This window comes from Chelonia mydas, chromosome 1 (assembly GCF_015237465.2).
Source record: "Chelonia mydas isolate rCheMyd1 chromosome 1, rCheMyd1.pri.v2, whole genome shotgun sequence".
In the NCBI taxonomy this organism is placed as follows: domain Eukaryota; kingdom Metazoa; phylum Chordata; order Testudines; family Cheloniidae; genus Chelonia; species Chelonia mydas.
The window spans coordinates 241,036,854-241,049,900 of record NC_057849.1 but is presented as its reverse complement, the minus strand read 5'-3'; the positions used below and the strand labels follow the sequence as shown (position 1 = coordinate 241,049,900).

The window sequence follows — 13,047 nt, the reverse complement described above, 5'->3', positions numbered from 1 at the left end:
CAATTGTACACTGCTCACATGCTAAGGCACACATGTATAACAGCATTCCCTGGTGACTGCTGCCATAACTAATAGCCCACTTCCTCCCCCCCGCCCCGCCCTTTACTCATGTTGAAGTAGTACCTTAGTCTGCAAGTACCCCAGTGAAATCAAGGATACTATTTAGCAGGAGGGGTGAGAATGATAGCAGAATCCAGCCCATTTAGAGCAGAATATATTTTCTTTGTCCTTTAAACACTTATTGTAAAACAGATGAGCATTTCAAAACCCCCTGTTTTTGCAACTCCTCTTTGTAAAGGTGCCTCAGCCCATAAACTGGGGGAGCCAAAGGCTTCCGGGATGGGTAAGCCAATGCTGGGGAGGCACATGTTAGTTCTGGATAATGAGCTAAATGTGTGCCTGTATGCTGACTAACCTATACTAATTTCTAGATTTACTGTGCACAACTGTGGACAGATAATATCTGAATCCCAGGGCACTGTGCAGTTAGGTCTGTTATTTGTTGCTGCCCCGAAGCTATTATCCAAAACAGAGAATTGACTCACCACACCTGCACAATATATTATTTTCTTTCTACATAGACTGTTGCTTAAGGCATGAGATTATTAGTCTCGCAACTATAATTGTTCTGACGTGGGCAGATAAAATACAGCCCGTATTTCCATAGCCTGGAAAGTTTACTCAGAGCCTGAGCTAATAGGTCCTGAGTAGAACTGGTAGAACTAACTACCAGACTCTCCCAAGGGTTGGTTGGGTACGATGGGATCCAGACCATGCCTGCTCTTGATTTATTTAACACAAATCAAAGCCAGCTCTAGCATTCTCTCTCTCTCTGCCGAAGCAATGCATTTTTAATCTGCAGTTACCCAGAGGGGTGACAAGATGGGATTTTCAAATAAGGAAACAGCATTGTAAATCTCACAGACTGAAATGAATTAGAATCATAGAATCCTAGAATATCAGGGTTGGAAGGGACCTCAGGAGGTCATCTAGTCCAACCCCCTGCTCAAAGCAGGACCAATCCCCAACTAAATCATCCCAATTAGGAACTAGAAATCTGAAAAGGGCCCAGGATGGAAACTGAATCAACTTTCTGACTCCATCAAGTCTGTGGGGGAGGTGTCAGTGTCACACTGTGGTGTTGACGTGTGGGTTGTCTCTGGTACAACCAGGGACAAGATGTTAATAAATCCCCTGTTCACTGTTACAACTGTTAAATAGTTTAGTGTAGTTTGGGGTTTATGTTATCACTGGCTTATTTCGACTGTAACAGCCATCATTCCAAATCTAGTAATCTTTTTATTACATACACAAAAATAGATTTAAAGCATTTGAAATGTATTAAGTAAGGCTTTCATTTTAACACTATCCCCTGTTCCCTTTAGTCATGTAGTGTCTTTGCAGGGGAACAGCCCCTCCCCCCCCGCTTTGAGAGGTTTTTAGATGGTATTAAGGATGTCCTTTAATCATGTACACTTCATGCATTACCTGGCCTTTTATGGGGAGGAAATAGAAAACGTTAGCTGTGCTGGCCTGGAGCTGATGTGGTGGTGGTGGTGGTATCCTATTTTCTTTATGCCAAAATGAAGCAAGCGCACACAGGGGGAGGGAAAAGAATAGCAAAATTAGAAAGTGCAGTGTCTGTGTCTTGTGCTTCCACTTGCAGCATCGCTGCTGGAGACACGCAGGCCCAGCACACAATCTTATCAGCACGGCAGACCTGGCAGGCTTTTATCAGTATTGGGCTGTTTAAGGCATTACCTTGAATGCCTTTCTGGTCACAGGGTCACAGCAGAGCTTCAAAGGTTGTCTTGGCCAGGTAAGCCAGCCTCTTCTTAGACAGAAGACAAAAGGACCGAGATAGGAAAGAGAAGAAATAATCTATCGAAGGAAAACAACATGAGGGAAGGCCTATGACCTATGGCTCACATCCATCTGGATGTTGTTCAGAATTTAGCTGAAGCCAATGGAGGTGGTGGTATTAGCTGGTTCCCTCTTGCTGGCCTGGTCTGCTAAGGATGCCTTTCATGCAGGGTCACATATCCCCCCTCCCCAGATTTCTGACAGGGTTCACACCAGAATGTGGCCAGCAACAGCCTTTCAGCACTGTGCAGGAGGGAAGAGACATGAGCTGCTTCCAGCTGCAGGGGAGGAAGAGGAGGAGGAGGGGAAGGCATGACCTGGTCTGTGTCTTTGCAGAGCTCTTCTCTTCTTCCCCCGCCCCCCTCCCATGTGGCTGGAAGCAGCTTGTCCCTTCCTGCCCACATAGTGTTGAAAGGCAGCTAACACCTCCAGGCTGGCCACCCCTATAACCCAGCCACCTCCTGTCCCCCGACTACAGTGCGGGCAGGAAGCGGTTAAGCCATAAGGATGCACTGTGCACCGGGGCCCGGGGGACCTGACTGCTTCAGTGAACCTGGCCAGAGAGGTGGCTCAGCAGAGGAGGCTGCCTAAGGGATGGAGCAGTGCCACGTTCCCTGGGAGCAGGACCCAGGGCGGGATGGGGGAGAGGCGGGTGAAGAGGGTTCTAAGCCCCTGCCCTGGGGGCTGCTGCGGAGCCTGCAGGTTTGGGGCGTGAACAGGCTGGAAATCACTTCCCCCCTCCCACTCCAGAGCTTAGTTGAGGGGCAGAGAGGCTTCCCCGTGCCAGCGCTGTGCGGGGCTTTGGCACATGCAGGGCTCGGCTCCCCCTGGCCACTGCCCCGGGCCAAAAGGTCTTGGGCTTTCCCCGGGCACCGGCCCAGCCAGAGGCAGTGGGGGAAGGAAGGAGCCTGACAGGCAGGCTGTTGGTGCGCTGAGTGCTCTGACCAGGGGCTGGTTCTCTGCACAGCGCTGGGAGTGGGACATGTCCCACCAGGGGGCTTATGGAGGAGCAGTGGGGCTGGGAGGGGAGCCAAGGGGCAAAGCAGGGAGAGGACAGTGAGAGGGGGAGCATGTAAAGGGCCGATGGCTAAGCAGCAGTGGCAACATGTAAGCTGTCCCTGTGGCCCCCTGGCACCTGCCCACACTCACCAGCCACCGCAGCTCACAGCCAGTGCCGGCCAGGAACGGGATGGGGCCCTGCTGGCTGAGAGCTGGCATGCATCGGGGGCTGCGCTGACAGACCAGCAGAGGGAGTGGCCAGACCTTCACACTGCATCTTCACCCCGCCACAAGCCTCGCACCCCCACCCCCATCGTCAGCCACTGGACCCCACCACTCACCACTGATGGGCGAGCGGCTGGCGAGCAGGGATTTGGCCAGCAATACTGGGAGGGGGGGAGACAGAAAATACAGGACTATTTGTCTGCTTTTAATAAAAAGTCTGGACATCTGCAGGAGGGCTTAAATACGGGACTGTCCCTTTAAAAACGGGGCATCTGGTCACCCTAATTCTTGCTCACATGCTCAGGGTCTAACTGAAAGTCATAGATGGGGTTGGGAAGGAATTTTCCCCCAGGTCAGATTGCAGGGACCGTGGAGTGTTTTCACCTCCTTCTGCAGCATGTGGGTGCGAGTCACTTGCCCGGATTATCTGGGTACATCTCACTTAATCATTTCCCTGCCATTGCGGGGGCCTTGGGCACTGATGCACCTCGGTCCCTCCTATTCTCTGCCTGTGGCACATCATAGTCTCATCTCCTGTAGGGCTGTAATACTTTGGTCTCATTTCAGGTGCTGGGTTTTGCATTGGTGCTGGGTGGTATTGTTGGCCTGTGCTAGATAGGAGGTCAGAGCAGATGAGCTCGTGGTCCTGTCTGGCTTTAAGCTTTTTGACTCTATGATTTAAATCGAGTTGTTTAGACTTACACTTGATGCAGATTAGGCCCAAAGCGTTACTCTGCTTCATGAGGTGGAGAGGAGGTGAGGGGTGGAAAGGGTTTGCTTCTCTATTCTTTGCTTGCTGCTTCTGCTTCTCAAGACTCCCATGGGAGGAGATGAATGCCTAGAGTTTGGCAGCATTGCGAGGCTACCTGGCAAGCCTGATTGGCATTTTCCTCCCCCTTCAGTCCAATTGAAACCAATGGAAGATGGGTACAGCGAAGACCAGCTGAGGTGAAGATGAGACTCTGATGACAGCCTCCCAGACTCTGCCATGGGAGTTAGGAGCCTCAATACCTTTGAGGATCTGGGGGTGATGATGTTTCTACAGCAGTAGCACCCAGAGGAACAAGGCACGGCAAGCTGGATGCTACACAAACACATAACAAGACCAGTCCCTGCTCTACATGCCTCTGTTTCCCCTGTAAAAGGTGGATAGTTATGCCCACCTTTATACAACCCTTAATGATTGTGTCATGAACAGGTAAGTTGTGTAAAAAGGTTAGTTTTCAAAAAGAACATTTCCTGTTCTCTCAGAAGGGTGAGCTAAAGCCACCATGATGCCTTCAGACCTCCCAAGTAGCTATAAGTAAAGGAGGCAACCTCGTTAGAAAGTGCTACGCTTCCACTCTGCATCGCTGCCCCACACCCCTTCCCGCTGAGCGAATGGTGACTAGCATCATAACAGGGGATTAGGGAGCTAAATTATTTCTCAGTCAGCTACTTAGCATGAAAAGGTAAAGAATGGGCATATTTCAAAATAGGAAGGCTAGAGCCTGGGGGTGATAATGACAGGGAGAAAGAGGGGAACTGATGCAGAAAGCAGTCACTATTGCTCACAGTGCAATCTCTGTAGAGGGGCATAGTTCCTGCAGGACTATTCTGCTACTGCTGATGGGGTCACCTATTCAATAGGGCTCCCCATGAGGCCTAATGGAGAGGAAGAAAGAGAGGAAAAGGGGGCAGGCCTGAAAGAGGAGGGTGGGGTCTAGATAGAAATTGATTGGGACCCTCTCTACAGGTGGCTGATTTGCAGCCCTGTGACTCCACCTGCTGAGGCTGATTCACCCCCACCCACCCCCCATCTATTAAGGAATCCTGGCCTTGGAGCTGCAGCTGTGGGAAGGTTTGGCCTTTTTATAGGGGGGTAGTGAAAAGCAAAGTAGTGCAGAGGGGAAAGACTTGTTGGGTTAGAGTCTTGTCTTTGAACAATCCACCCCTCTTTGGTTTTTGCTGGCTGGGGGTGGTAATTTGGCTTTAGTGTACTTTCATGTGGCCATGGGAGCATCTGTGCAATTCCTCCTGTTTGTCTTTCTCTTCACTCAATGTGGTAAGTGAGTCCCTCCTTATTCCAGCTCAAAGGCATGAAAGCAGGGACTTTAAGAAGCCTTGGTGCTGGGCTAGGCAGAGCTTTGTCTGGGAGGCTGTGCTGGAATTCTCATTGAGCACTTTCATAAGGCCATAATGGAGTTGAAGAACTTTAAAGGGTTACTTCCTCAATCTAGAGAAGAGGCAAGAACCCCAAGCCCCTCTGTATAGACCAATTTATGTCTCAACACAGGCTTGTGCCATGTGACTTTACAACATGTGAGCCAAGCTCCAAACCAAGTGAGAAACTTGGTCAAAGCTCAAGGTTTATGCTACCAAATGTCAGACCATGAAGCCAACACCACTTCAAAATCATCTGTGGTTGGCTTGCTTCATAAATGTTCCCCTTATATTTTTGTCTCTTGGTGGCTGATATCTATGATGAAATGTAGTCAAGTTTAATAGGAATGGGCTGTATAGTGTGTGCATCTTCTTGGCATCTCAACCATGTCAGTCCCTGATCGCCCCATGCAATGGTTAACTAGAGCAGGGGTTCCCAAACTTCATTGCACTGCAACCCCCTTCTGACAACAAAAATTACTACATGACCCTGGGAGGGGGACCAAAGCCTGAGCTTCCCTGAGCCCTGCTGTCCTGGGTGGTAGGGCCAAAGCCCCAAGGGCTTCAGCCCCAGGCAAGGGGTCTGTGACCTGAAGCCCTCAGGCTTTGGCTTTGGCCCTGAGTGGCGGGGCTTGGGTTTCAACTTTAGCCTGGGCCCCAGCAACTCTAAGCCAGCCCAGGAGACTCCATTAAAATAGGGCTGTGACCCACTTTGGGGTCCTGACCCACAGTTAGAGAACCACTGAACTAGAGAAATTCTGCATGATCAATTATATAAACTGCTGTAACTTGAGTAGGAGCAGCTGTTACCCCTTCCCTGTACTGCTTATCTGCTACAGCACCTGTTCTTTTTCTTCTTTCTTCAGGAGACATCCCCAGTCAAGCTAAACTGTAATGGGGCTTTGCAGATGTGTACAAATGATGACAAATAGGCTGAGTCCACTAAACTCACTTAAACTGGTGACCTAAGAAAGCTCTGAACAAGCTGTGTCTCAGAGCAGTGTTCCCCAGCTGATATTCTTTGTGTGCATAAAGCCTTCCTCCGTGTCCTCCTTTATTAGTTAAAATACTAATGAATATATTACGGGGGAGAGGGGTAAAATAATGCATCTTGGAAGCACAGTAAATTCTCCAGAGCAGAAGATGTCAGGAAGGTAACATTGTGCAGGGGAATCCTGTGGCCCTCAAAGCAACTTACAAATGTTTTTCACCTGATGATCACTATAAATAAATTTGGAGGATCAGTGGATGTCAGTTTCACTGTACACACACAAATGATGAGAAATATTTCCATCAATAACTTAAATTTACAGATAAGCAAAATAAGAAAAATGCTCTTTGAGAACTGAGTTTGATTTGATATTTACTTTGTATATTTTTGACATGGGATGATGCCAGTTTGTGGTTTTTAATGGTTATAAGGCTTTAGTTTTTGAATCTTGATGTCTACTGTCCTCTAATAATTATCTGACTCCCCTGATAATTTTGGGAAGCTGAAATTTAAATGGATAAAAATTAAACATATTTTCTGTTGAAATCATAAAAAAAAAAAAAATCAAATTCTGCCAAGCCTGGCTGGAAATAATGCTATAATGAGCTATGAGACTATCTAGCATAGCTAGTTCTCTGCTATTTCTTCCACTCCATTATGGTGCTTGCTGTTCCTCCCTTGTTAGCATTGCCTCTCTCCCCACCTAAATCAGTGGTCATCTCCCATGAAAGCCTATATATTTTCCACTGCTTACAACAGTCCTGACATCTTGCTAAGACAACAGTGCCCTTAGGCATATGCATCCAGGAGTCCCTTGTCTAAACATCCAACCCACCAAGCATGGGCCTAGTTATAAATAAGGGATTTACCCCAATCAGAAGACTTTGAATGCTGCTTCCTCTTTCTGGAGTCCTTCAGGGCCTTTAGACTAGTGGTGGAAGGGAGCGGAAAACATTTTTCTGGAGGCTCAGTGGTAACACAATTAAGTTTAAAAGCAAGGAGAACATATTTGCTATGCTCTGGGTGGGGATTCTAGCTTGTTTCTCTGTGGAAAACATTGAAGTAAGAGTTCTGTAGGAACAGAAGCTTCTTCTGTAGAGATGCTGATTTCCCAACTATTTTCCATCCTAGTCTCAATTCCACAGGACAAGTTCTCTATATGGCTCATCATGAAAGTCCTAGATGAGGAAATGTGGGGCTTTAATTTGGTTTGAACTCCTACAAAGCTTTCTAAAACCTCAAGGGTGTGATCCTTCGTTTCTGATGCCAATGGTGATTAGCCAAATTAAAGAATGAACAAACAAAACCGCTTCAGGTTTATGTGGAACCAAGATAAATATGGGGTCTCCAGTGGGTGACATTCATCCACATTGCAGGGCAGTGTTAGGGCTAAAGGAGTATAGAACCCTGTTCCATAGCATCTGCTTGGGAAAGAGCCAATGACTTTTAGTAACTAGATTCTGATCTCTGATGGACCAGTATTGATTGGGAACGACTTCCAAGGAGTTACTTCAGGCTTAAATGAGATCAGAATCCAGCCTTTTATGTATGTATAAGCACAAAGCTGTGGCAACCTGGCATTCTGTCTAGGCTAGAACTGAACTGTCCAGTACTTTTTAGGTTTCACTTTACGTGTGTTTCATTTGTGATGTTGGTAGGGAAATTCCACCTGTCAGGTGTTCCTATGGGAAGCGTGTTGGCCTTGAACTAATGATGTAGTGCTTACAGCCCACTCAGGTGCAGGAACAGACCAGCTGAGTGGTGCAGAAGAATTGCTGTCATCCCATCAGGGGACGAGCCAGAATGCTGAAGATCCATCTGTCTCTGAACCATCTAGCCTGGGGATACGAGACCCTGGTATGAGGCGTTACCATCCAGTAGCTCTTTTCTTTGTGTCTCAGATCTTTACAATCACTCATGCATATACTGTTAACTGTGATTAATAACTTTCTGCAATGGATAAGATGAAGAGGGGTTTCTTCAGGCCCCAGCATGTCTTCTGCCAGGTCTGTGAAACAAGTACGTTGTTTTCTTCTGGGTGGAAAAAAAATTTTTTCCCCAGAAAACATAAATGAGATTGCAACAGATTTATTCTGAACTCCATGGCTTATTCCAGTATCTAAAACCAAGCCAGACACAATTGTTCTCAGCTGGCCACAATCATATTTTCCCTCTGTTTGTCCCTTAAGTTTCAAAGGTACAATTGCTTCTCAAATGGATTCAGGGAATGTATGTCTCTTTGGATTGCTTGTCAACCTGAAGCAAAAGATTGCATGCTGAGCCTGTTCAATTCAGCCAGAGAGATGATCTTTCATAACTGACTCAAAGGGGCCAGCTAGAGTATTTACTACTTTCAAGTTTAAAAAGCCCCTTGTTGCAATACACAGAGATTTAATATTGCAGAGCCCTCTTGAGTACTGAAAAAATAGATTAAACAGACCAGCACTATATCCCATGGCACTTGTTAGGTAACTTTACAAATGCCAGTAACATTTGATCAGTAATAATTTTATCATCTTTATTCTTCAACTGCTGAGTGAATGAATAGCTTTGATACATTTGATGGAAGCTGAACTAACTATTAAGCACCATCACACTTAAGACAAATTGACTTCAGTCTCTCACACATTCTGATCTATTCTCTAGACATATCAGTCTGGTGCACTCTATATAGTCTCCACCTGAGTTCGCTTCATTTTGGAAGTCAAACTTAGTACAGTAGAACCTCAGAATTATGTACACCTCGGGAATGGAGGTTCGCAACTCTGAAATGTTTGTAACTCTGAACAAAACATTATGGTTGTTCTTTCAAAAGTTTACAACTGAACATTGACTTAATACAGCTTTGAAACTTTACTATGCAGAAGAAGAATGTTGCTTTCCTTTTTTTTTTTTTTTTTTTTTTTTTAAAGTTTACATTTAACACAGTACTCTATTGTATTTGCTTTTTTGGTCTCTGCTGCTGCCTGATTGCATACTTCCGGTTCCAAATGAGGTATATGGTTGAGTGGTCAGTTCATAACTCTGGTGTTCATAACTCTGAGGTTCTACTGTTGAAGGCAGTGGCTCTCAACCTTTCCAGACTACTGTACCCCCCTGATTTGTCTTGAGTACCCCCAAGTTTCACCTCACTTAAAAACTACTTGCTTACAAAATCACACGCAAAAATATACAAGTGTCATAGCACACTATTACTGAAAAATTGTTTACTTAGTCTTACCATATAATTATAAAATCAGTTGGAGTATAAATATTGTACTTACATTTCAGTGTATAGTACATTGTATGAAATTTTGGTTTGTACTAACTTTGCTAGTGCTTTTTATGTAGCCTGTTGTAAAACTAGGCAAATATCTAGATGAGTTGATGTGCCCTCAGGGATGCGAACCACTGGTTTAAGGCTTTATAATCCAGTACTTAAACATGCAATTCCCAGTATTGGCCACTAGGGGTACTGTTAGAGCTTTGTCCTGTTGGGACTCCCGAGGCGGTACACTCGTATGTATCAATGTTGTTTCAGTGCATAACATTTTCCTTTCTGTCTGGTGTAGGATTGAAATGTGGAGTTCGTCCTGTTGACTTGGAGAACCAGAAAAGTTTCCTGCTGTCTGGATTCTTTTCTAGAATTGTTGGAGGCAGAAATTCAGTGGCTGGGGGGCAACCTTGGCAGGTCTGTGATACAAAGACAGTAACTTCTTGAGGGAGAGGTGATTTTTTTTTTTCTCAAGGCATAGACAGTAACTGAGGGTGCCTGCATTCAGTAAGGAGCCAAATGCCCTTTCCCAACCTGTATCTTAATTTAAAATCCCTCTTCTCCCTTAATCCCTGAAGTTACTAAGGTACAAGTTGTTTATGGTTTTGGGGACCAGAATTTTAGGTGGAGTAAATTCACTGAATTCAGTGGTGCTTTGCTGATTTATATCAGCTGAAGATCTAGTCCTGAATGTTTAATGTACATGGTATTTTTGTGCCTGAACTGGTCCCCAAAAGCACATACCTTTCACAAAGGATTTGAATGTAATCTATGGGGTGGATTAGTTTGAGGGATTTTTTTCCCAATAACTGATAACTCTGGGGTTACGTCTGACCTTCAGGGAATAAGTTCCAAACTCTTTTATACCTCTAATATACAAAAATTCTCTTCCATAGAAGGAAACTGCCCACATTTTAATATCAATATTGTTATTGTTGGCTGTAAGAGTCCTAAAGTTCCTGTCGCTTCTTCATAGTAGCGCAGAATGCTGGATTAGCTGTATCTGTGGTTGAGGAATTCTTGCCTAATCGGTTCTTCTGTTGGCAAAGTCAGGGAAGTCTCACTTCACTGAAATGTTCTCTCACACTGCCGACTTAAGTTCATGTAATAAAAGGATTGGGTCACTGCTTCCAGACTTTCATTTGGAAGTAAATTAGCAATTTTTGATACTGTCAGTGGATGTAACATTACTGCTTCCTGTTACTATGGTCCTATCTTCTCCCCATGAAACCATTTCTGGTGATACATAATGGTAAGTAGGAACTCCCTCTAGGCACTTCTGCATTTCAGGGAATTCCAAGTTTCTATCCACACTCTGCTGCTTCAGCTCTTCCCAATCTGTGAAATTAAGGATAGCTATCAAGGGTGAATCCACAATTTAGACAACATTTCTCTGGTCACAAGTCATTTGGGAATTCTTGTCTAGAAAAGAGAGCGTTCAAAACCTCCTTTTTTTTTTTTTAGCACCACCATCTGTCGTGATCTGGAGAACTTCCTCAATCTTTGTGCTATTTTGGATGCTCTTTTGGAGGGCAGTATAACTAGCTTCACCTTAAATGTGTGTGACTTTCTTTTTTGTAAAGGTATCTCTCAAGTTGGGTCGTTTCCACTTCTGTGGTGGCAGTTTAATACAAGAAGATGTGGTTGTAACTGCGGCTCACTGCGTATTCACCCTTGAGCAGTAAGTTAGAGAACGCTGTTTTTGTCTTTAGCCTTTAAGTTACTTCATTAAAGCCCCTGTCTATTAGGAAGGAAAGCTCCATTATATATATATATATATATATATGTGTGTGTGTGTGCTGCTTCCCAGCTGGAGAAGAAAATGGCATTAGAATATCTGAAGTAGGGCCATGCTGTGCTACACTCATGCTCTCTTTGTGGAGCAATAGCATCTAATCCATTGGGTTTTTCCAACTGTTTCATTCTGCAAGCTGCTTCAGGAGCAATAGATCTTAGTGGCTCTTCTCCATGGCTTAATTTGTGCTGGGGCTTGCAAGTGGTGAGCCCCGGCAGCTGTAGGCTTGGCAGTTCATAGCCCCGGCACCTCTGGGCTTGCTGAACCTTTTTATGAAATTTAAAAAAATTGCTTGAGCCCCAGCGCCTCTTTCATTACAAATTAAGCACTGTTCTTCACTCCTCCCAAAACCCTAGCTGCCCACTCCCTGGTTCTCAGAATATTTCACTTCAAGGACCACCAAGAAGGATTCCCTGATTACTGGTGGTTCACAGATCACAATTTAAAACCTTCAAGATTCTCTACATGGATTAAATAGTAGTAGAGCTCATAATGGCTAGGAATCTGACTATGCTAGCTGAGTCTTGTGCTTTGAGTGAACATACTTTGTCCAAAGAAGGAGCTTTTACTGAGTGAAATATCCCCATACCACTGCAATGTGGATTTGGTGATCTGAGTCCACTTTATCACTAGAACCACCACAGTTTAGCCCTCTTCTTGGCTTGCAACTGAGGGCGGGTCTACACTACGGGGTTAAGTGGACCTAAGTTACGCAACTCCAGCAACGTTATTCATGTAGCTGGAGTCAACATAGCTTAGGTCGACTTATTGCGGTGTCTACACCGTGCTGGGTCGATGGGAGAAACTCTCCTGTTGAGTTACCTTATGCTTCTCATTCTGGTGGAGTACCAGAGTTGACAGGAGAGTGATCTGTGGTCGATTTAGTGGGTCTTCACTAGACCTGCTAAATTGACCCCGGTAGATTGATCACCACAGCATCGATCCACGGTAAGTGTGGACATTTCCTGAGATTGAATGACCTTACTAATCTTAGATGATGATAATACCGAGCCCTTTATATAGTGCTCTGCATCCATAGAGCTTTTCAAAGGAGGGAAAAATCATTTCCATTTACTGATGGGAACTGGCGGTACAGAAAGGTGAAGTGACTTTTTCACAAGGACACTCAATAGACTAGCACAAGAACCAGAATAGAACGCAGGGCACCTGAGTCCCAGACCACTGCCCCGTCCCCTGGATCTCACTGTCCCTAACTGAGGAAGGAAACCAAAATTATGATTCTTTTAGCTCAGTGACCGAGGTGCACTGGTGGAAAAAGCTGCAGACAGCTCATGCTACCACTGCTCACGCTGTGCCTGATCTGTGATTAAATAGGGATTTCACTCTCCAGGATTGGAAACCTGGTACCTTTCAGCAGCACTAAATCCACACAAAATAGGAGGGAGATGAATGCTGCACTGCAAGGGAAAGCACCTATATAGTTAACTGGTGTAGTCTGCTGTACTTCTCTGCTGCACTTTAAAACATTCTTCCGTGCTGAAAGTAACTGGTGGTGAAAAGTCAATTGTTCAAACCCAGCAGAGGGAGAGGGGTTTGAACCCCTTATTCAATGGTTCTGAAATCCTTCAGCACTGAGTCAGGGTGGGGGTTGGGAGTTGTTAAGAACAATGATCGCTGTAGCTATGAGAACTGAGGACTGTAGGAAACAATCAACAGCTGAACCCACTGTGGTTTCTCCTTTTTTCCTCGCCTGTTCAGTATCTGGGCTAGAACCTTTTTTTTTTTTTTTTTTTTTTTTTTTTTTTTGGAAGCTCAAAA

General features: G+C 45.2%; 1 protein-coding gene across 7 annotated transcripts in view; it reads left to right on the top strand.

Annotated features, from left to right (window-relative positions):
* The first annotated feature begins 4,917 nt into the window (after positions 1-4,917).
* Positions 4,918-13,047, top strand: part of OVCH1 (ovochymase 1) — a 53,077-nt gene continuing 44,947 nt past the window's right edge. For 3 of the 7 annotated variants that reach the window (XM_043540595.1, XM_037897477.2, XM_043540591.1), the window contains exons 1-4: positions 4,919-5,131; positions 7,949-8,077; positions 9,772-9,890; positions 11,057-11,154. In XM_043540595.1, the coding sequence (XP_043396530.1) occupies positions 5,080-5,131; positions 7,949-8,077; positions 9,772-9,890; positions 11,057-11,154 (398 nt within the window). In that variant the 5' untranslated portion in view covers positions 4,919-5,079. Of the gene's footprint in view, positions 5,132-7,948; positions 8,078-9,771; positions 9,891-11,056; positions 11,155-13,047 lie in introns of all 7 variants that reach the window. The other 4 variants (XR_006288874.1, XM_043540601.1, XM_043540608.1 and 1 more) reach the window with 3 other exon arrangements.